General features: G+C 40.2%; 1 protein-coding gene across 1 annotated transcript; it reads left to right on the plus strand.

Moving 5' to 3' along the window:
* Positions 1–13,997: 13,997 nt before the first annotated feature.
* On the plus strand, positions 13,998–15,335 carry LOC118593736 (resistin-like alpha). The gene is made up of 3 exons (XM_036203218.1): positions 13,998–14,124; positions 14,596–14,679; positions 15,204–15,335. Exons 1-3 carry the CDS (start codon positions 14,001–14,003, stop codon positions 15,332–15,334), a joined length of 339 nt encoding a protein of 112 aa, XP_036059111.1. The 5' UTR covers positions 13,998–14,000; the 3' UTR covers position 15,335.
* Positions 15,336–21,518: the final 6,183 nt, after the last annotated feature.

Below are 21,518 nucleotides of genomic sequence, written 5' to 3' on the forward strand. Positions count from 1 at the left end.
AGGGCAGAGCACAAGATTTCAGCCTGTTGCTCAAAGCACTGTGTATGTTAAAATTTAAAAATTGTTGACTACTGATTTTTTCCTGAATAATATAGTTAGACCATAGTTAACATTGAATAATTGAAGCTACAGGTGTTGGGGAAACTACGTAGAGAATGTGGGTCTGTCTACCTGAAGCACAAGCCAGTAACAGGTAGGAGACAGATATATTTTTAGGAATTATAAGAGGTTATAGACACACTAAGAGGCATGTTTAAAAACTCCTGGAGGCACATTTGCTTGGTTTTTACCTTCAGGACCCCATTACATTTTCATGGTAAATATAGAAGAAAAGTCCTCTCAGGTATGTCTCAGCCTGCTTGTGTTACTTGATGAGAAAGTCCACAAAACACTTGTGAAGTACAGAGACCAGTGGGGCAAGCTCACTCAGACACTGAGATCTGATTACAGCATCTGCCATGAGCTTACAGGCAGAAGGCCTTCCAAAGCCAGACACTATGTTAGGAGTTCCTAGGCAATCTAAAGACTGCAAGAGGGTTTAGATCAGAGTGCAGGAAAAGGCAGGACAGGAAGAAAGAACTATGGAGACATGGAATGGAAATGAGCCTTGTCCCAGAGACTGGCTGAAACCTTTCAATAAGCTAATAAACTCAGTTCCAACGTGGAGCAGAAGACAATTCAGTGGTAAAGGGGGTAAAGGAGATTCTGCCAAGCCAGATGACCTGAGCTACATTCCCAGAGTTCACATGGTAGAAGAAGAGAAATGAGTCCCACAAATTGCACTCTGACTTCCATACAAGCACCAGGAGTACCATACATATGCTTTAAAAAAGAATTCAAACATTTAACATTGCATAAGGCCCTTCTCCACTCTTAAACGAACAGGTTTTTAAGAATCTCCCCCTAAACTCTGCTTACAGTAAGACACTATCCTAAACATTTATGTAACCCTGGTGGCTCCTGGTTATACTTTATCAGATTGCAATCCCATCTAAGGTCCTTCTGGAGCCAATCTCTATATAATCCTGCCTAATAAAAATAAAGAGAAAAGTGCAGATGAAGTTTCTTAGCAACTCTACTAGTCAGAATTCCCTAGAGGAGCAAAAGGTGTGTGTGTGTGTGTGTGTGTGTGTGTGTGTGTGTGTGTGTGTGTCCCTCTCCCTCTTCCTCTCTCCCTGTAGATCAGGATGTATCTTACAGCTACTGCTCTAGCACCATGCTCCATGCCTGTCTGCCCATTACTATACTCCCTGCCATGATGGTAATGGACTAACCCTCTGAAACTGTAAGCAGTCCCAATTAATGCTTTCTCTTAAAAGAGTTGCCTTGGTCATGGTGTCTCTTCACAGCAATAGAAGAGTGTATAAGACAATTGTGTGTGTGTGTGTGTGTGTGTGTGTGTGTGTGTGTGTGTGTGTGTGAGAGAGAGAGAGAGAGAGAGAGAGAGAGAGAGAGAGAGAGAGAGAGAGAGAGATCAGGGTGCCTTACAAGCTGTGGTCCAGGTAGTCTAACAATGGCTGTCTCCCAATAGCCAGGCTAAGAATCTGGCAGTTGTTCACTCCATAGAACAGGACATCTCAGCAGTCCCAGGCTGTATACTAGAGTATCGGAGAGGTCCTAGAGAGCTGCCAGTCTTCAGTGTAGACTAAGTAAGTTCTAATACCAGGGAAGGAATGCCTAGGCAACAGGATAGTTGAACAATGAGAGTGAGGCAAGTGGGCAAAAAGCCACCCTTTGGGTTTCTTGAACAGCATTTTCTATCCTCTTAGTATACCGTGATACAGATTCCTAGCAGGGGGGTTGGGAATTTCTGGAGACACTTTTGGTTGTTGTACTAGCAGGAACTGGATGATCATTACCTGCCGTGAGTCTAGGCTGTGATCCCTGGGAAATATTCTCAATGCCCAGAGGCCTCCCAACAAAGAAATTCCTCACATGAAATAGCAGTGAGGCCAAAGGCTCATAAACTCTTTACAAGGATGTGCACTTCTATCCTCAGATAGGGGAGTCCATTTCTGAACTGAGAAGGACGTTGGTGCAGTTTTTGGAGGTAAAACAAAAGTCCTTCTAAGCCTCTCTATCTCTTAACCTAATATCTCTCCCTTTCTACTCTGTATCTTAGGAGCTCACAAGCCAAACAGAGGAGAAGAGTGGCAGAGAACTTGCCACATACATGACATCAGTGTGTGTCCTTGTGGCACTGGCAATCAGAAGCATATTCTTAAACTATGTCAACTGGCCGACAAAAACATACCAATTAAAATGCAATTAGCAGTATTTAGAGTGGCAAATTTCCACTTCCACAGAAACAATAAAATTGACCGTGGAGGTGGAGTTACCAGCATGTCATGTTTTATTGGCCCATATGCCAAGTGGAGTTGCTTACTCACTGCACTCCATATGTCGGGGGCAGGCCTCATGTACCTTTTGTGCAGCAGTAAATGGAGACTTATCATGGGAGCCACTTCTACTGCAGTAAACCTCCACCAAGCTCCTAATTTTTACCTGTCACACACAGTATTTTTGAAATGGTCAGTGTTGTTTTAGCTAAATAAATCTCTTACTTAGATGAAAAGACTTTCATTTTTCCTTCTGAAAAAAAAATGTGTAAGAAGGGAATCTCCAAACATATCATCTATATGGGAAGACAACATTGTCCTCTGACTTGTACAGAAGCCCTTGGGCTACGGGCTAGAGGTAGAAGGATCCAGACAGAAACTCCAAGAAGGCGCTAAACAGAATGAAAAGACAACAGAAGGCATTTGTGAAGCCCCACACTGATAATAACATTTGCCTCAGCATCAACAACTACTTCCACAAGTAACGCTGCAATTTGAAGGACTTCAAAACTCCCTACCTGTCTTCAAATGCCTGGTCTATTCTTTTTACCCTCAACTGCTGCTACTAGGTTAATTTGGGAAGTAGACATGATCAGAAATCTTTGAGTCTCTCTCTCTCTATATATATTAATAGCAAGAGTCCTACTCTGAGCCTTTCTAAACAGGATGCTTTGTATAATGGGAGCAATAATAGAAAATTAAATTAAAAAAATAGTCAGGGGGCCAGGAGAGCTGGCTCAGTAGTTAAGAACACCCACTCCTCTTACAAAGGACCCAGTTAAGTCCCCAGCACTGACATGGCATCCTTCAACAGTCATTCCAGTTCCAGGAAATCCAGCTTGCTCTTCTGGCCCTCATGGACATCAGGCACATACACAGTGAGCTTATACACAAGCAGGCAAAACATTCACACACATAAAAAATAAAAATACATTTAAAAATAAAAATCTAAAAATTGTTTTTTCAAATGACCCTTAATAGTAGCTGTTCCTCCCCATATTCCCTCCTTTAAACTGCCTTCCCCTCACCCCCCAAGTCAATTCTGCTACTCTAGTTTTTCCTTTACCCGTCCATAACAATATATTATATTTATCCTTCCTTGAGAGATCTTCATGTCCTTTCTGGTCCCTTACCAGGAATATAACCTATGTGGTTATTCAGATTATAGCATACACATCCAAACCTAAAACGCTAACAGCCCCAGAAAAGACAAAAAATGCAATATTTGTCTTCTTGGGTCTAGATTATCTCTCGTAAGATGATTGTTTCTAACTCCATCAATATACATGAAATTTTCATAGTTTCATTTTTCTTAAGCACCAGACAATACTCCATTGCATAAATGTACTACATTTTCGTTATCTACACCTCAGTTGATGGAGGTCTGAGCTAGTCAACATCTCTTGATTTTATAAATACATCAGCAGTGAACATGGCTGGGCAAGTATCTCTGTAGCAAGAGGTAGAGTGGGTATATGATCAAGAGTGGAATAGTTGGATCTTGAGGTAGATCTATTCTCCACTTCCCGAGGAACTGCCACACTCATTTTCAGAGTGGCCATACATGGTGTTACTCTTGCTAGCAATGGATAAATGTTCCCCTGTTGTAGAATATTATTTTAAGGGGTGTTACTTTTGTTTATGTTGCATTTGTTTAACTCTGTGAAGCTGTGTTACTGTGCCTGTCTAAAACACCCAATGGTCTTATAAGGAGCTAAGTGACTGAGAGCAAGGGAGGAGAAAGGATAGGTGGGGCTGGCAGGCAGAGAGAATAAAGAGAAGGAGAAATCTGGGAGAGAAAAAATAGCCAAAGAAAGAGGAGAACTCCAGGGGCCAGCCACCCAGCCACCCAGCCAGCCACAAAATAAGAGTTAAAGTAAGATACACAGAAGTAAAGAAAGGTAAAAACCAGAGGCAAAAGACAGATGGGTAATGTTAGTTAAGGAAAGCGGGCAAAGAAACAAGCCAAGCTAAGGAAAGGCATTTATAACTCTGAGTAAGTCTCCATGTGCGATTTATTTGAAAACTGGGTGATGGGCCCTGTAGTTCGTAGCTGCCAGCTTTGATCTGGAGGTTCCAGCCCCCATTGAGGCTCCAGTAACTGTCACACCTACAAGGCAGGGTGAAGGGAGGACCCTGAAGACTCGGGACCCAGGTTTGCCTGCTCTCTTGGTTCCTGGACCCTGGACGCTGGAGGTATACCAAGCAGAGTTCTCCAGAGAACACCACCAGACTGCGCCATACCTTTCCCAGACCCTGTAATCTATCCCTTCACTTGTAAGTTACCCCACAAATTAACCCGCCCTTTTAACCTCATGGAGTGGCCTTATAATTTCACCAATAGGGCCCCCCAAAAGAGCAAAAATAACATTCCCCTTTCACACATCCTTGCCAGCATATGCTGCCATTCATTTAATTGATCGTGGCCACCCTGACTAGGGTAAAAGGAAATGTCAAAGTAGTTTTAATTTGCTTTTCCTAACGGATAAAGGTTATTTGTGTTTCATCTTTGGAGAATTTTCTGTTTAGATCCATACCCCATTTTTAAATCAGATTATTTGTTTTCTGGAAGTTTAGGGGTTTTTTACTTCTTTATATATTCTAGACACTAACCCTCTATTATATATATACTTTAATAAAGATCTTTTCTAAGACCGTAGCCTGATGCTTTGTCTGAATGACACTCTCTGTTACCATAGAGAAACTTCTCAGTCTCATGAGGTCCCATTTATTATTAAGTGTTGTTCTCAGTACCTGTGCTATCAATGTCCTGTTCAGAAAGTCTTTCCTGGGCCAAAGGGTTCAAGCTTATTCCCCACTTTCTCTTCTAGCACATTCGCGTTCCTAGCCTTATATTGAGGTCCTTGGTGCATCTGAATTTGAGTTCTGAGCAGGGTAATAGCCAACGAACTTTTCAGGATTCCGTTGGTCATCTTTGAAGCTCAGCCTCAGTGGGGGGATGGGGAAGCGGGATGGAGGAAAAGCTGTTTTCTACTAACTCAGAACTTGCTGGGAAAGAATATCACAACTGTAGAGAAATTTCTAGAAAAAACAGGCATGTGAGGTGTGTTTTTAGGGATGGAGAAAGAAGAAATGATAGGAGAGGAATTAAGGAGGCTGAAGAGGATAGAGAAAGTACTTAGATGAAAACAGGAAGTTTCCTCCCTCTACAGGCTGAGAGTTGGTTCTCAACAAAAAGAAGTAAAGGTGACAAACCCTGGGAAAAGAAAAGTGTGGGCTCCCAATGGCATGCAGCTAGCAGGATTGCAAATTGACTGAAGCAAGTCTCACAAGGAAAGGGCTCAGTCAGTATTTAATGGCATGCTTAATTAATGGTAAGCAATAAATCTATGAGAGGTTTAAGGTAACTAAGTGTAGGTGGGTAGTCACTTCACACTTCCAGAGAAAAATACACTGGACCCAGTTTGCTCTAACTCCAATCAATTCCTTTAAAAGTAAGCGAGTTTGTGTATGGGTCATGAAACTGGGGGGAAAAAAAGATTATGAAAGAGGAAAAAGAGGTCTTAAGACAGAAGAGGGAAAAACACGCACAGAGAATAAGAGGGTATAAGTGACAGCAAGGCAGAGGAGGAACTGGGGGCAGAGTGAGGGGAAAGGGAGCCCGAGAAGGACAGGGAGAAGATCAAAAACAAAGAATGGGTGGAAATGTCTAATAATAACCCGTTCTTTTGTATGACAAATTATGAACCTAATAAAAAAGAGTAAATCCAAACCTATCAGTATTGATAATCATAATAGCAGGTATTTAAATTATATACAACCACAAAGTTGGTAGGGCCTGCCCATTTGGGGAGGCATTTGGGAGTTTGAAGGGAAAACAAGCACAGATATTTTTGAGTTTCCTACCGTATGAAAGTCTCAAGAGGAAAGAAAAAATAATACTAAACAAAATCACCTAAGATAAAGGAAAGAAGAAAAGCTGTCAGAGACACAGACTAGGAGGCAGATGAATGAGGCAAGACTGGTTTCAAGGAGGAAGGCCCCAGCTCATGAGACACAACACTCACTAAAAGCAGAACAAGAACAAAATCAGATAAACTCAAACAGCAATCAGCTTGTGGTTATTTCAACACTCGAGGAGGAGATTGACTTTTCCAATTTCAAAGCAAGCCATGTGCAAGCATAGAGGAAATAACATAGCCCCTCCTCTGAACACTAGATAAACCTGAAACATTAGTGCATTGCTGACAGTATTTTCTGGAGAGAACACATGTTTGACTGTGAAATTATTATTTGTTTCTGAGTTTGGGTGTGATTTAGTAACTTTTCTCAGATTTATAAACATGCTAAAATGATAATGTGTGAGACTATCTTCCAAACATATACCAGTTTGAGAAAGCCAAACCATGTGTCTTCACACTTAAAATGAGACAATTTTCCTGCACTGCAAACCAGCCCTTATCACTCTGGTGTACCTTATTGCCTTCTCCCTGCTTCTTTTCAACCATGGTCCCTACTGAAATCCTTGTGTTGTCCAGCTGCAGCTCAGAGGACCCACAGCTATTTCACTAATGATTTTCAAATGTGTAAGGATGTTTGCTCATTAAGCACATGCTAACAGTATTACTGAATCCATTAGCAATTTTCACATTTGTATTCCCATCTCAGGTACCTTCACTTCTTTTAACTACTTTGCTCCACATGTCCAGCATCTTTCATCAAGATTATTGATCGCTGCTGTCTCATGAATGCTCCACATAGTGGCTGGATAGTGTGTTCTGAGTAGGTATCTTTAATCTAACACTATTCCCTGAATCTAGAAATGAGTAGATATGGTCAATTAGATAGGATCATTGGGCAATGTCCTCCCATCTCCATGGACCTTGTCGCCTTCACTTCTCAACATTCTGCTTTCTCTGTTCCTGGATGAAATCTCCTGCAGGTCCTGGCGTGCTCTGGGCACTCTAGAAGATTTTTGTTTGTTATGATTCTGTGACTTGGCATGTGAAAACCTTAGCCTTTACAATAGTACACTGGCCAGTGCGCTGTGTCTGGGCTACTTTCCTATCAATGCAGCATGGCTACTCCCACCTGGAAGTTCTCACAAGATGGGTTCTAACCTGTTCTGGGTCTTTGCCCCAAGCTGCTCTCCTAATTTTCAAGTCTCACCACAGCATTTACCTAGGAAACGCTTTTTTCTTCTTTTCACTCTAACTTTTAACGAATGATAAATCTGTAGTTATTTCTGTAAAGTGTTGGCATGCTTAATGCTTTCTTCTTCCACTGTCCTATAATATTCATGGAAGCAGAGGCTTTAGTTTCACAATCTCATGCCTGGTTCCCAGAGAGTAACTAAATATTTGCTTTGATTAGTGAATATAAACAAAGTATTAGTAGATATAAAAACAAAATAGCTATGATGGAAGTTTAAAGAATGTTAAACAGGAATCAACAAAACCAAAATTGTTTGGATCACCTGTTTGAGTTTTCTTAAGTTGTGATATTGAGATGAGAGATGGGTGTTCAAATGTTACCTTTCCCCAGAGAATAGAGTTTTGGAGGCAAGACCTGACAAGGCAGGGATTGAATCTGAATTGGGACCTGCCTATTTTTCAGACAGTTCTTGATTTTGATAACTAACCTTCTCTTTAGGAGAAAACAGAGAAAAGGGTGGTGTTTTTGTACTCATTCTGGGAAAACAGAAAACAAAGACTGGTAAAGTCAGTAAAGAACTTGCAGCACAGGCCTAAGGAAATGAGTTTGATATCCAAAATCCAACTAAAGAGCCAGGTATGATGGTGTGTAATTGCAGTCCAGTGTTGCTGACAAGCCATCCTAACCAAATTAGAAAGCTTCAGTCCAAATGAGAAAAAACATGAAATGGACAGATCCTGAGGGCAACCCCTAATAATAACCTGCCCCCCCACATATTCACATATATGCCTGTTTGCCACTACCCCCAAGATACACAAAAATGGAGATTTAGTGCCAGAACACAAATGTGGAATGAAAATTTCCTCTAGGGTAAGTCAAGTTCTTAGTAAGAAGTTGATAGAACAGCTTCCTTGGCCTGGGCTGGGAACAGGAGAACTGTGACTCTTTCTTGGATACTTGATGATTAAATGACAAGTTAACTTTCTCAAATACTGTGCATGCCTGACTCTGAAGCCAAAGTTTGCAAATTTTAAATTGCTACACTTTCTTGCTCAATTCCTAGCATTGCTTTTATGCATAGCTCTTGACATCTTCGGTCTTGACAGACACCTAGTCCAAGGGGCACATGTGGAACTTAAACTGAGCTAAAATCAGCAAATAAATAAATACATTCCAGACGTATACATTACAGCTTATCATTTTACACTGAAAAGAATAAAGAGGATGAAAATCCAGAGAATGAGAAAATATAGGCGCTGTCAGAAAGAGACAACTAAGAGCCTTGTGTTGTGCTTGATGTCAACAGGAAATGCTGAGGTCCCATCCCTGATGTTGCAGTTGGCATCAGACAGATTCAATAAGAAGCAGTGGTTTAAATTGTTTCTTGATTCTACACTTGAACTTTTAAACTCCTGAGAGGAAGTGCAGCAGGGAAGAGCACAAGTCTTCAGAACAGAACTGGCTCCTAGATGCTAATCTATGGCGCAACAACCACGTTTTTACAAGTGACAGCAGATAATGACCATTCAGATTGGTAGGGTAGCTCTAAAGTCTCATGTCCATCTGAAAGCTCCTTCCCAGGACTTGACATGGAAAAGTCAGGATAGGTATAATGGAAATTGCAGAGGACTATGATAATTATCACAATACACAAGACAAGTATGATTAGAGGAGATGAGCTACAAAAATATTGAATACTGAACTAGAAGTTGTTGATATTCTTTCACAAATATTGCATGTTTCTGTTTAGTTTTATAATAAATATCATTTACCTAACAGGAGAGAAGGGAACCAACATCCATCACTATACCTCTGCTTTTGAAACAACTTTGTTAAGGAGAATAAAACCCTTGAAGCCAAGTATGAATAGCCTCTGTAGTCTCAGTAGTCTTGCATTGAGAGAATAAAAGTCATTTTATTTTATTTTATATTGTGTTTTGAAAAGTGCAGCATAATTTATATAACTTTATTCTTTTATGCTCAATCTCCAAGTCAAAACGAATAATTAGAGGATGTACATAAACTTGGCAAGTATCATGTCTTTTTCCATTTCTCGTATTTCATTTAGCCACAGAGAAGTTAGACAGCTTCATGCAAAGGATAATGCAGTGGGAAGGAGAGACTGTGGTTCTAGTACCAACTCCCAACCTACAAGATGCTCACCTGTGACCTTAGGTAGGCACAATGTTCACCTCAGTCTTGGGTTAGTTATCTTTAGAGTGAGGGCATCAAAGGAGTTCAGGTCCAAGGACCTTTCAAGCCCTAATCCTCTGATGTGGATGCCAGGATGACATATGAAAGACTGAGATGCCCTAAGGGTACTGCAAGCAGAAGGTCATGCCCATCGTGGTGTGGGGTTTGGAATGTTCAAAGGCCAGTAGAACTGTGGAGGGTGAAGACTGGACTCACAAGTCACTGAGGGAAGTAAGGACTCTTTTGGGAACTGGACTAGAGGCCATTCTGACAAGGACTAGATGCATTCTACTGTATCTAGAAATTTGGAGTGAGCCTTAATTCAAGGGTTACATGTTAATTTTTTTGAAATTTGAGTCAAGAAAATGCCCCATAGACCTGCCTATAAACCAATGTGCAGGAATTCACTCAGTTGAGGTTTCCTCTTCCCAAATGGCCCTAGCTTGTGTCAAGTTAACAAAATCTAGATAGCATACAAAGAACAACTTGAATAAGGTGGGGTATAAAAATCCACTGATATTCGAGGAGTCCCAGTTTAATATGCAGCTCATTTACAATTATAGACATGGATACTGTAGGATTTAAAAAGTAACTGTCACATATCACATGTGTCTTAGAGGACCATACTACTCCAAAGGATTTAGCATCTCTCTGGTCCTTGTAGCTTATTTGGAGTGAGATCTCATTCTCACTCCTTCAGTCTACCTGCATGCATGTATTTTCAATGTGTTTTAGAACATATAGAACACTCAGAATTTAACATCATGCTCTCTAGGCAAGAAAACCCCTTTGTAGAGAGGATGGTCAGAATTACAAAGTAAGGCCACCATCCTATGATAAATAATGGAACACTGAAGGTAATCTTGAAGTACTCTGAAGGTCCACTGTTGACCATTCCAAGTAAATAGAAATTGGACTTGAGAAACAACAGCTAAAGGGATTAAAATAACAACAACAACAAAACAAAAAACACCTACACATTAGCAAGGTCTAATTGAGCATGGGAAAATCCTATCATTTGTACCTGATTGACTTCTTCATCATGGAGGACCTCCACGGGATGGATCTCAGATACATTTCCTCAATCCCTATGGGTATTTTTGGAGCTAGCTCAAGCTATTCCTGCCTAGTTACACTCCACCCAGATTCTGCTCGAACTGAAGCTCTGGTATCTCCCCACCTCTCCCCTCTCCTCCTCTCCCCTCCTGCTTCTCCCTTCCTTCCTGCTATCTCTGTCATGGGTTGCTTCAATGTAAGCCCAAGGCTAGAACAAATTCCACCCTCAATTTACCTCTCTTCAGGACAGAAATGCAACATTTACTCTGGATGGGTCATTGCTCACTCTAGTGAAACCTGGTGCTTTTTACCTGGGCTGTCTTATTCCCATATCCACCCACTGCTGCCCATTGCCCCAGGTGCTTTTGAGACTTGTCATAGATGCACTTGCTCCAGAATCTCCTGAAGCCCAAGTAATTCGTACATTAATGGCAGACTGATGAGTTCATAGTTTGATGGGAGGCCTCCAGTCCATGAACGGCCCTCAGGGAACTTTGATCACCCTGTCAGAAAAGTGGATTGGGTGGTCTCCTCCATAATAGTAGTTTCTGTGAAGATCCTTTGTACCTTCTTAAGTTTTGCTCCTTCTTTTAACCCTTGGTGAAACACTGGTTAGGCTTGAAAAGCCTTCTCGGAACTCACAAAAAGTGTTCTGTTTCATTTTTATCAGTTTTTTTTTTTCTAGGAACTCTGAGAACTCAACACAAATCTTGCCACACTTGTTTTTTTAGTAACTATACAGAATTCATCAATTGTTTTTCCTCTCCTCATCTACTGTGTGTTTTAGTACCTTAAGAACTTAATTTATATTCTGCTCTTGATCATTTAGATCTTCAAAAGCCTCTCTTTATTGAAGAAAAAAATCATGTTTCATCATGGGACTCACCAGTCACTAAAGCCCAATAAAATATTCAAGTCTCTGATCAATTCACTTTAAAAAAAATTTCTCCTGAGAACACAGTTTTGGTGAACTAGGCACTAAACATCACTTTTGTAAGCCTTTATTGTTTTCTTTATTTTCTTTATTGTTATTTTTACACCAGGTCATTGTTCTGTACTACCTGACCCTTCCCATTAATTTTAATTTTTTTAATTCCAGACAAGGCTCTTAGTACAGATCTTACTTTGACTCTCTTTTTCTTGGATCTATAAGAAATGATAAACCATTATCTCCATCTCATTTTCTCTTTTATTCAACTGATGTTAAGCAGGCTAGCAGAACATTCCCTTGCATTTATAATTGCTACTTTAAAAAGGCAAGTCCTCACAGTCTAGCCATCTTGGCATGATATGACTTTTTACTAAAAATAGAAGTGTTTATGCTACTTTGGACCCAGCTTATGTATACTCATTTCCCTTACTTTTCACTCTCAGGGACAAAAAATATTGTTCTCAATCTTTAACCTTTCTTGGGACAACTATGGGTTGAAACATTGGGTTTACATATGGAAGGCTCCACTCATCAGCAGGTATGTCATTCCATATCATATAGAGGAAGATAGCCCCATTTGGATTTCCCCTGCAGACTACCCACCCAGACTTTTCCTCTGGACAGAAGATACAGCCATGATTATATGTCTCATCACCCAAAGCAAGGCCCATGCAACCCCTGATATAGCAATAAGGTATATAACCGCATACCATATGAAGAGAGCGAATTATATCAAGATTTCTGCTGTGGATGTCTACCCTTAGAGATCAGCTTCAGGTGAATGTCTCAACATCCTAACTCATCTTTGGTTCATGATCATATCCCTAATCATGTATCAAATGAATTGTTTGTACTTTTTTTCTCAAAAGAGATACACATGACTATTCATCCTAAGAGATAACTGATAATGGATCAACAGAACTAATCTACCCAAGTCCAGCTTGGTGAGTCAATAAGTTACTGGAGTTCTTTATAGGCATCTAGGTGAAGGGTTGCTTACAGGAGAAGGGATAAAAAGAAGCAACTGACCTACTGAAAAGCCCATCCAAGCATGGGTGATTTTAGGGAGCAAAGAGCCTTGTGCACACAGATAAGCTCTGGAGAAGCCAGGAGAGTTAAACACACAGCTTACCTCTTCATTTCGTAGCTGTTTTTCCTGGAACGCAAGGAATGATGCCCTTTTACAACCTGGTGATCCTTTGCTGTCTGATGAGACAGGACCTGCCCTTATCTCCCAGAATTTATGTTTTTACTTATCCAAGATCCTTTCCACTAAATCTTGAGCATCACTTTTAAACCATAAAACCAAGTCACCTGTGCTTCACAACAGCCTAAGTGACTTCTATGTTATCTTAGGGCCAGGCCAATCTCAACATCCACAGGTGTAATGTTTACCTTAGTCAAGCTCCCTAGACACTAAATCTTAGCACTATCTCTGAGTCAATAGCACCTACCATTCTTGTAAATTCCAGATGTACTTTGTAAAGAATCACAATGTAAACATGTCTTAAATTGTTGTGTACTTGGACTGAGTTAATTGTTTTCTGACTACTTTTTGCAAAATTGTGTTGTTCTTAAATATGGCTAAAGTAAAATGATCTGGCCAGACTCTAGAAGTCTTGGTACAGCACTGGTTATAGGAAAATCGGGCTGAGCTGAGTTTCATTCTTGTCTCTTTGTGGATCAAAGAGACAAGTCTGCTGTAAAGTCTGCAGGGACTCACCATAGCTGGTGCCCAATGTGGGGCCTCGAGCTCTCTGTACACCTTGCAAGCAGCTAAACAGGTAGTAGGCTCTCCTCCAGGCAGCTCAGCTGGTCCGTCTCCTTCCTCAGCAATTGCTTAGCTGCTCCTGGGACACTAGGCAGGGGCATTTGGGAAACACTTTGAGAGCACGTAAGTTTGGATTTTCCAGCCAGCCATGTGCAGTGTGTTTACCACTTGAGACTCAAGAACCTCTCTACAGGTGCTTGAGGGAATGCTTTAATGCAGAGGAAATTGCTAAAAACTATACCTCAGCTGCCAGAATTTTTTGAAACTATGGGAAGTATTTACATGGTGGAGGTGAAGGGTTGTGTGTTTCATATACTAATGGCAGCCAGGCTGATAATCCCGCAGAGTATAAAAGCATCCTTGCTTGGCTGGCCTTGGAAACCTGACTGATTTTTATGAGTGAATCTTCCCTGTGGGAACCCATCTTTGCTTCTCCAAACAGCTAGAACACTTGCAGCATGGTTGCTTTGTTCTTCCCTCTCTACTCTCCCCAGAGTGTAACTGTCTCCTCCTCTCCCTCCCAGCTAGCTACTCCAGAGCTCAGTGATCTCATCTTCTCTGCCTTTTTTCTTCCAGGACATTGCCTTTCAACAGGATGAGGACTACAACCTGCTCACTTCTCATCATCATCTCCCTTCTTCAACTGATGATTCTAGGGAATACTGAAGAGACTTTAGACTCCATCATGAAGAAGCTCAAGGAAGCTCTCTGTCACCTAGGTAACAGATGGCATAGGGGAACACTGAGCTTAGTCAATGTTCACGCCTCCTATTCCTACATTATAATTTCATCTCTATCCTATTCCAAGATCATGCCTCTATTTAATCAATTATAGCCCTAACTCCTTGTTCAGGACTTCCTTTATAATCATATCTTTTTTTGAACTCATGGTTAAAAGCTCCATTTTCTTTGATAATCAATAGGCCTAGGAGGGTAGTACCTGTAATTTATGAACACATTTTGAAAAGGCATAATATAAAGCTTTAAGATAGTTCGTTTTAATATTCACTGCCATTATATGAGATAAGCACAACTGTTATTTTGATGTCACATGTGAAGACACTAAGTCTTAAAATGTAGTCATTAGCCTACTCGTGAAAACAGGGACTTCTCTGAGACGGAGAATGGGTAAGAAAGAGAGCTGTAGGAACAAGTGATTATGGTAATACCCCTTATTCTCTTACCTGCAGAGCCTCCTCGCTCCACTGTGACTAAGAGTGTCTCCTGCACTACTATCAAAGCTGTGGGAAAACTGGCTTCCTGTCCACCTAGTGAGTAACTCATAAGGGGAATTTGTGAGTAATTCTCAAAGCTCACAGAAATCCTCAAGCACGATTGCCTGTATCTTATAATACATCAGATTTTTATTGCCAATGGGCTGTGATGTAGTCCCAGGTGCCTAAACATTCCTTCCTGATTTCCATTTCTCTTAAGGATGCTCCTGAGGGACTCTGAGTTTGTTCTTGTTACATCTTCCTTTGTGACCATACATAACAATTTACCAGACTTCAACTCTGTGGCCATGGACATGGCCCTCTTTAGTTTCCCATTCTATTCCTTTGTAGTGGTGGAGGAGGAGCCAGCACACAGGTGAATTTTCCATCAACTTAAAGACAGTGAAACCACAAGTCTTTTCATTTAGATGATTTTTTTCTTGAAGAAAATACTCAAAACTGATTTAGTTTTATGATCCACAAAATGTAGCTATATGCATGAGCTATCTAGGGAGAATAGCTAGGGACTCTCCATTTCTTATGGTCCAGAGTCTCTGATGTCTTTGTCTCACAAAATCCTGCTTGGATGATTGCTACTGGTTGTTCTTGTGGCTTTGCTTGTGGATCATGGAACGTCCAGAATGAAAACATTTGCCACTGCCTGTGTCTATTCATAGACTGGACTGTTGCCCGCTGTTGTGAACTGAGGAAATGAGGAAGCAGAGAATCCAGTTTTGAAATGACCATTATAGTGAAACAGTGATCCCACCCAGGAAATCTGACTCACTGCTCTTCTGATAAATTCCTATTACACAGCAATCCTGCTTCTTAAGTAATAAAGATAGATTTGCACTCATCTATGTTTATGACTTCAATGTTAGATGCCACAACATTTTCAGGATCTCAATGATTACATCTCACTGTATCTGAGATGGGTGGTCAGGAAAAGTATGAAAAGAAAGAAGACAATGATACTCCCCCACCCAGTTCTCCAACTCCCCCATTTTATAAAAAGTTTAAGTATATTGGATGGCATGAAATACCAAGAAGTGGAGTAGCATGCTTTTATGAGAACCAACATCTGCAACAGTGAGATTTGAAAGACTGCAAAGTGTAGGCAGATGGGGAAATTTAAAATAACTATGTTCTAACTTTTCAGCATGTGTGGACACTCTTTCCAATTCAAGTGCCTGTGGTGGCTTTAAGGTGACTTCTTTCCCAATCCCATGTCTCACATATGTTAAAAGAACAGCAGAGTCCTCATCTGTCACTCAGAATTCTTTTTACTTGGGCATTAAAAATTTACAGACTTCCAAAGCAAAAAACAATTAAAATATTGGTGACAATGTTAAGAAAGTAAGCAAGTGATTGGGCATAAAGTATTCTGTAAGTTTAGGGGCTTGCAATTGTGAGCTTTCACAGGAGGATATAATTCATGTGCCAACTTTAGACTATCCAAATAATTTTATATAATAAATAGTGGTATGATTATTGATAACTTGAAAAGAATTAAAATAAATTGAATTCAACCACACTAAAAATCTTCTCTTTCCATCTTCTAAATTATGGCAGTAGATTTCTCAAAGCTAAAAACCATGAAGAACCTACTTTCTATATCTTAAACTCACATAAAACAGACAGAAGTGCTAGTGCATACTAGTAATCCAAGTGTTGACAAGGCCCAGAGGGGTGGATTCCTTGGACTTACTGCCTGGCCAGAGTAACTGAATTGGCAAGCTTCAGGCAAAGTGAGAGAACAAGGTAGACAGAACCTGAGGATAAGCCACAAATTGACTTCCAGCTAGCTCACATATGTACAGGCACACACACACACACACACACACACACACACACACACACACACACACAAAACACAGAGTTGGGGATGGAGGAAGGAAAGGAGGGAGATTGGGGGTGGGGGGTGGAGAAAGAGAGAGACTGGTAGGGATTAAGTGCCAGAAGGCAGATGTGGAATGAGAATTTTCCTCCAGGGTAAGTTAAATTCTTGGGGTGGAGCTCAAGATAGAACAGCTCCCCTTGCATGAGATAAGGACACATGAGGTGATTTAACATTATTTATGTTTTATATTGTGATATTAATATTAGTAGGAGACCTTAGGGATAAACAATAAAGGAACACTTAGAGGTCAATAATGATGTGTTTGTATATCAAGTTGGCATGGGTTGATTGCCCTGGTTGGGTTGTTTTTTGTTTTTTTGTTTTTGTTTTTTTTGTTTGTTTGTTTGTTTTGTTTTTTGGGTTTTTTTTTGTTGTTGTTAAATTGACACAAGCTAGAGTTACATTTATGAGGAGCTGTGGCTCTCCCTTTGAATGGTGATACCTTACTGCTTAAAAAGTAACTAATTAAGCTTATTTAAACACTGTGCAGGCCAGGCTCTCAGAATAAATTTGCATTGAGATTGGACTTTCTTACTTGGTTCCTAGAATTTTTTTTTTACATTTACTTTGCCCTAGGATCTTCTCAGTTCCCAATTTCTTATATTGTACTCCTGGTCAAGTGGCATGCTTTGAACTTAACCTGAAATAAAAATAAATACATACATACATAAAAATCTTTCCAAAAGTAAGCATTGCTATTACTATCCAGTATTTCTATCTTTTGAATAACATGTTGCTCAGTCCTCCAATTCAAGGACTAGGCTTCCAGGCCATACTTGACAAAGAAGTCAGGCTCCATGCCATCAAACAGTGACATCCCCCAATATGATCTGGGCCCAAGAATTTTGTAGCTATGTCTAGCCTTGTACCTTGGGTGAATTCATCCTCTATGCTTGATCATTTATGGGTACATGAATAGTTTTAGATTTTATTTAATCTGAAAAACACTGAGAGATTAGCATCATGCTATAGAGGGTTGTCACCAAGACACAGCAAGGACCCAGGACATCACCCTACTGCAAAAAATGTGACTATCAAGGTAATCTTGGGGACTATGAATGCCCACTGGTGACCATTCCAGGGAAATGCAAACAATTCCTGATGTCCAGTAGCTAAGCAGATGCTAAAAAAAAATGCACTAGCAAGATCTAGTACATCCTGAAAATATCCAACTACTTATTACAATCATTTGGCTTCCTTATACTAAGACAACTCAGTGAGACCTCCAAGCATTTTCCCATCCCTAAAGCCTGGGTGGGGACATTTCAAATTAGCCCAGGGGCAAGTAGGAACAGAACACCCCCCCCATGCCCTGCTGGACCACCTCCAGGGACTGGTAGACTGACCTACAGCTCTGCACATTTCCACTGTCTGTCCCTCGGGCAAGCCTGGCTCAGTGATAGCCCCTGGTTAGCACACCTTTTTGTATACTTTTCTCTAGGGTAATTATTGCCCACCTAGGACAATCTTGGTTTGTTTGACTTGAACTGTTTTATCCCCAGATCTTGTTATTCTTTGGGGGACTCTAGGTACAACATTTTGAAGGGTCCACCAAGATTCCTGAAACCCACTGTGAGAGCAAGACAAACCCTATTTTAAAGAAAATTCCATTTCAAACAGCACTTGGCCAGGATCTGAACTTAGTTCCAGTAAAAACCTCACAAACAGATCAAAGAAAAATCACAAACAGCTAGGGCGTAGGTCAAGGTACCCCACCAGAATGGTCTGGCCAATGAGTAATTTTGATAAATAACATCTGTTGGCCCCAAATGTCATTGGTCAATGTCAGCAGGCTCCAAATATCCTTCTGATTAACATTTGTAGTTGAAAAAAAATCCTCTGAACCCCAACCAGTGGATTCAAAGGTTATATACCCAAACCCAAGCCTATGGCGCAAAGGCTTGTACCAACCTGCCTGTGGTTTATCCCTTTAAAAACCCTTCACTCTGAGAGCTCAGGGCTGTCCTCCTCCACCAACTGCTGTATCAGACTGTTGGAATATGGAACAAGCCTGGGTTTGTAATCAATAAAACACTGTGTGTTTGCATCAGATATTGGCTCTGTGGTCTCACGACGTGGGCACAACACCACCACGACCACCATCCTTTGAGTCTTATGGCTCCTAATATCAAGTAACTTTCAGATTTTCCCAGGCAAGGTTTTTTTGGCTTCTGGTATTTGTTTCTGGCCATTTGTGGCAGTGGGAGCTTTGTCAGTGAAGCCCACACAAGATCCATGGTGGAAACTGTCTGACTTCTGGTTGGGGTTTCTGGAGACGTCCAAGGGGTCTTCTGGTGGATCAGGAGATCTTTCTCTTGTGGATTGGATTCCCCTGGTTCCTCTGGAGAGGCTGAGCAGGTCTCAACAGCAAACTGATGTCTTTGTCTTTGTCTTGGTCTGTGTTCTGACTGTTACTATGTTACTGTGCTGTTCCATATGGTTCAGTGGACTAGGTCCCCCTGACTGAACTGAGTTAAGCAGGTAGCTCCTGCCAGGTTGGGCTAGGATACTGCAAGAGAAGCCATCTGTTAGATAGGGCCCACTAACTGAGAGTGAGGCCATGTTCTCAGCACTTGTGTTATGGTACTTATGTCTAAGTATTATTACTTCTTTCTGTCTACTAACCTCCCTCATTTTCCTGGAAGAGATGGAGAGAGAGGCATAGCATGGGTCACTTCCCTCTGTAGCTCTCTTGCTATCAGGCCTGCAGCACAGGTTGGGGCTGGTCTTGGCTTGCAAGAGAGGCCTGCAGCCAGTCAATGGCTCTCACAGAGGGTGGGGGTGCACACTATCAGTGCAGGTGGGCAGCAAGGAATTGACAGTTTATAATTGACAAGCTGCTTGAACACCAAATAGAGACTCTGGGATTAATTGTTAATTATTATAGTGAGGGGAGTTAACAATTTTTTTCAGAAACACTGGAAGCCAAAGCCATACTCTGTGCCTACTGCCCCTGCTCCCTTCCTTCCTAAGCCAAGTTCTTTGTTACTATGATAAAGTCAAGGTCTCTTCTGCTGGCCAGCAGCTTCCCATCTTAACCCTTCTCTGTCCTGATAGTGCTTGAAGAAAATATTAAATTACCAGCCTGCATACTTTGAAAAGATTTGACTTTAAAATAAAAGTCAAAGATGCATTGTACCATTATGCTTTTACTTCCACAGGAAACGGGGAAAAAAAATACATGGATTTTGGTCATTTGAATTCAGTGGGTTACAAATATTTGTCATCATTCAAGAAAACTGGTTAAAAAATTACTATTGATTAGGATTAAAAAACTTCTGCTAATATAAAATGTTTCACATTATACAAGTTTTTATATACTAATGCAAACATCTTTTATTATAATATATGCAAATATTTCTATTCTTCTTTGAAATGTTATACCTATATAATATTCTAAGCTGCTGGGCTAGAAACCACAGGAAAGGACATTGATGAAAATTGGTATGTCAACTAAAAAGCAAGAGAAGGCATAAGACTGAAATAATAAAAGGAAAGGGAAAATATAAAATTTTCTACGTCTGGCTGTACTACAATTGTAAAAGGCCTGACCTAAAGATACATGGAAAATCATAAAAGGCCAGAAGGGATATAAACTATGCTGAATATAAAAAAAACATAAAATATATTGGGAATTTAAACATGTTGGGTTAATTCAGATGAGTTTTCTTCATTTAGAAAAAAAACTGATGATTCTTCATTGCAAAATATTTATATTAAAAATGAAATCATGCTCTTTAAAGGAGATAGGAGGACAAAGGTCTAAAATACAGGTTAATAATTAATCATCATATTACAGTCCTCTGTGTTATAGGATTATATATATTAGGCCTCCTATGAAATAACAAGGCTAAAGCTCTTAGAAATTCAGAGTTACATAGAGAAAGCCAAACCTCTTTCATAAAACTGTCAATATCACATCTATGGTCTATAAAGAAAACTGCAGTCTAACGGCTAAGAGATATAGATATAGATAGATATATACATATATACATAAGAAAATGCTTATAAAATATACTTATAAGAAAAAAACAGAACCCAGAGATCCATTTGACTAATATATCCATAGGATAACAAATTGGCCTGGTTACTGTTACTAAACTTAGAGATGCTTTCAAGATTAGGCCTAGATTTATTTAGCTCAGATATATTTAATAGATAATGGTCCTCAAACCCATCAAAGATCTGATGAATATGGCATTTATATTATTTGATAAAAGGCTTACTATATATAAACAGAGACTCTGAGATCCTAGCAATGACTCCCAAGGCCTCCAAAGAAGATATGGAATAACAAGACAACACCACCTGAATTATTGACAGCACTGACCACTGGGCAAGATGCCCCGACTCAACACCTGCTGCCAGGAATCTGGCCCAGACTTGATAAATGAGACACTGACAAAATAAGGTCAGTCTTCCCCAAGGTCTTCCTCCATTGAGAGAACTTTCACCTTATGGGCCTACAGCTGAAAATGGATGCTGTCCTGTCACCTGTTCTGCCAATGATATGAAGACTACAGGAGCCTGGGATGATGGCGGTCTGGGTAATGAATAGTCTCTCTCTTCTCTCTCTCTCTCTCTTTTAATATTTGGAAGTCTGCACTCAGATAAAATTTATCCTTTTCAGATCTTTGATGGCACTGATGACTGGGATAGATATGGCTTTGTCAGCTTAGCAACATCAGACAATCAGAGTCTTCCACAAGGTTGCAGCCACCTTATTACATTGATCAGTCCATTAATTAATTAATGCTACTAGGTCTCCTGGAAAAAAAAAAGAGACAAACAGGTTTGCCTTACTCACAAGCTTCATAATAAGGGATAAATGGGTTTTAAATATAATTTAAAATGGATGTTCTTAAAAAGTAACTGCTTATACTTCCAGTAAATAAGAAAGTGTAAGAGTCTCAAAGGTATAAAGATCCAAGAAAAATATATAAAAGATATTATGAAATTTCTTTCATTCACTATACCTTCATTGCATTGAAACCTCAAA

Source organism: Onychomys torridus, chromosome 12, assembly GCF_903995425.1.
Source record: "Onychomys torridus chromosome 12, mOncTor1.1, whole genome shotgun sequence".
Lineage (NCBI taxonomy): Eukaryota > Metazoa > Chordata > Mammalia > Rodentia > Cricetidae > Onychomys > Onychomys torridus.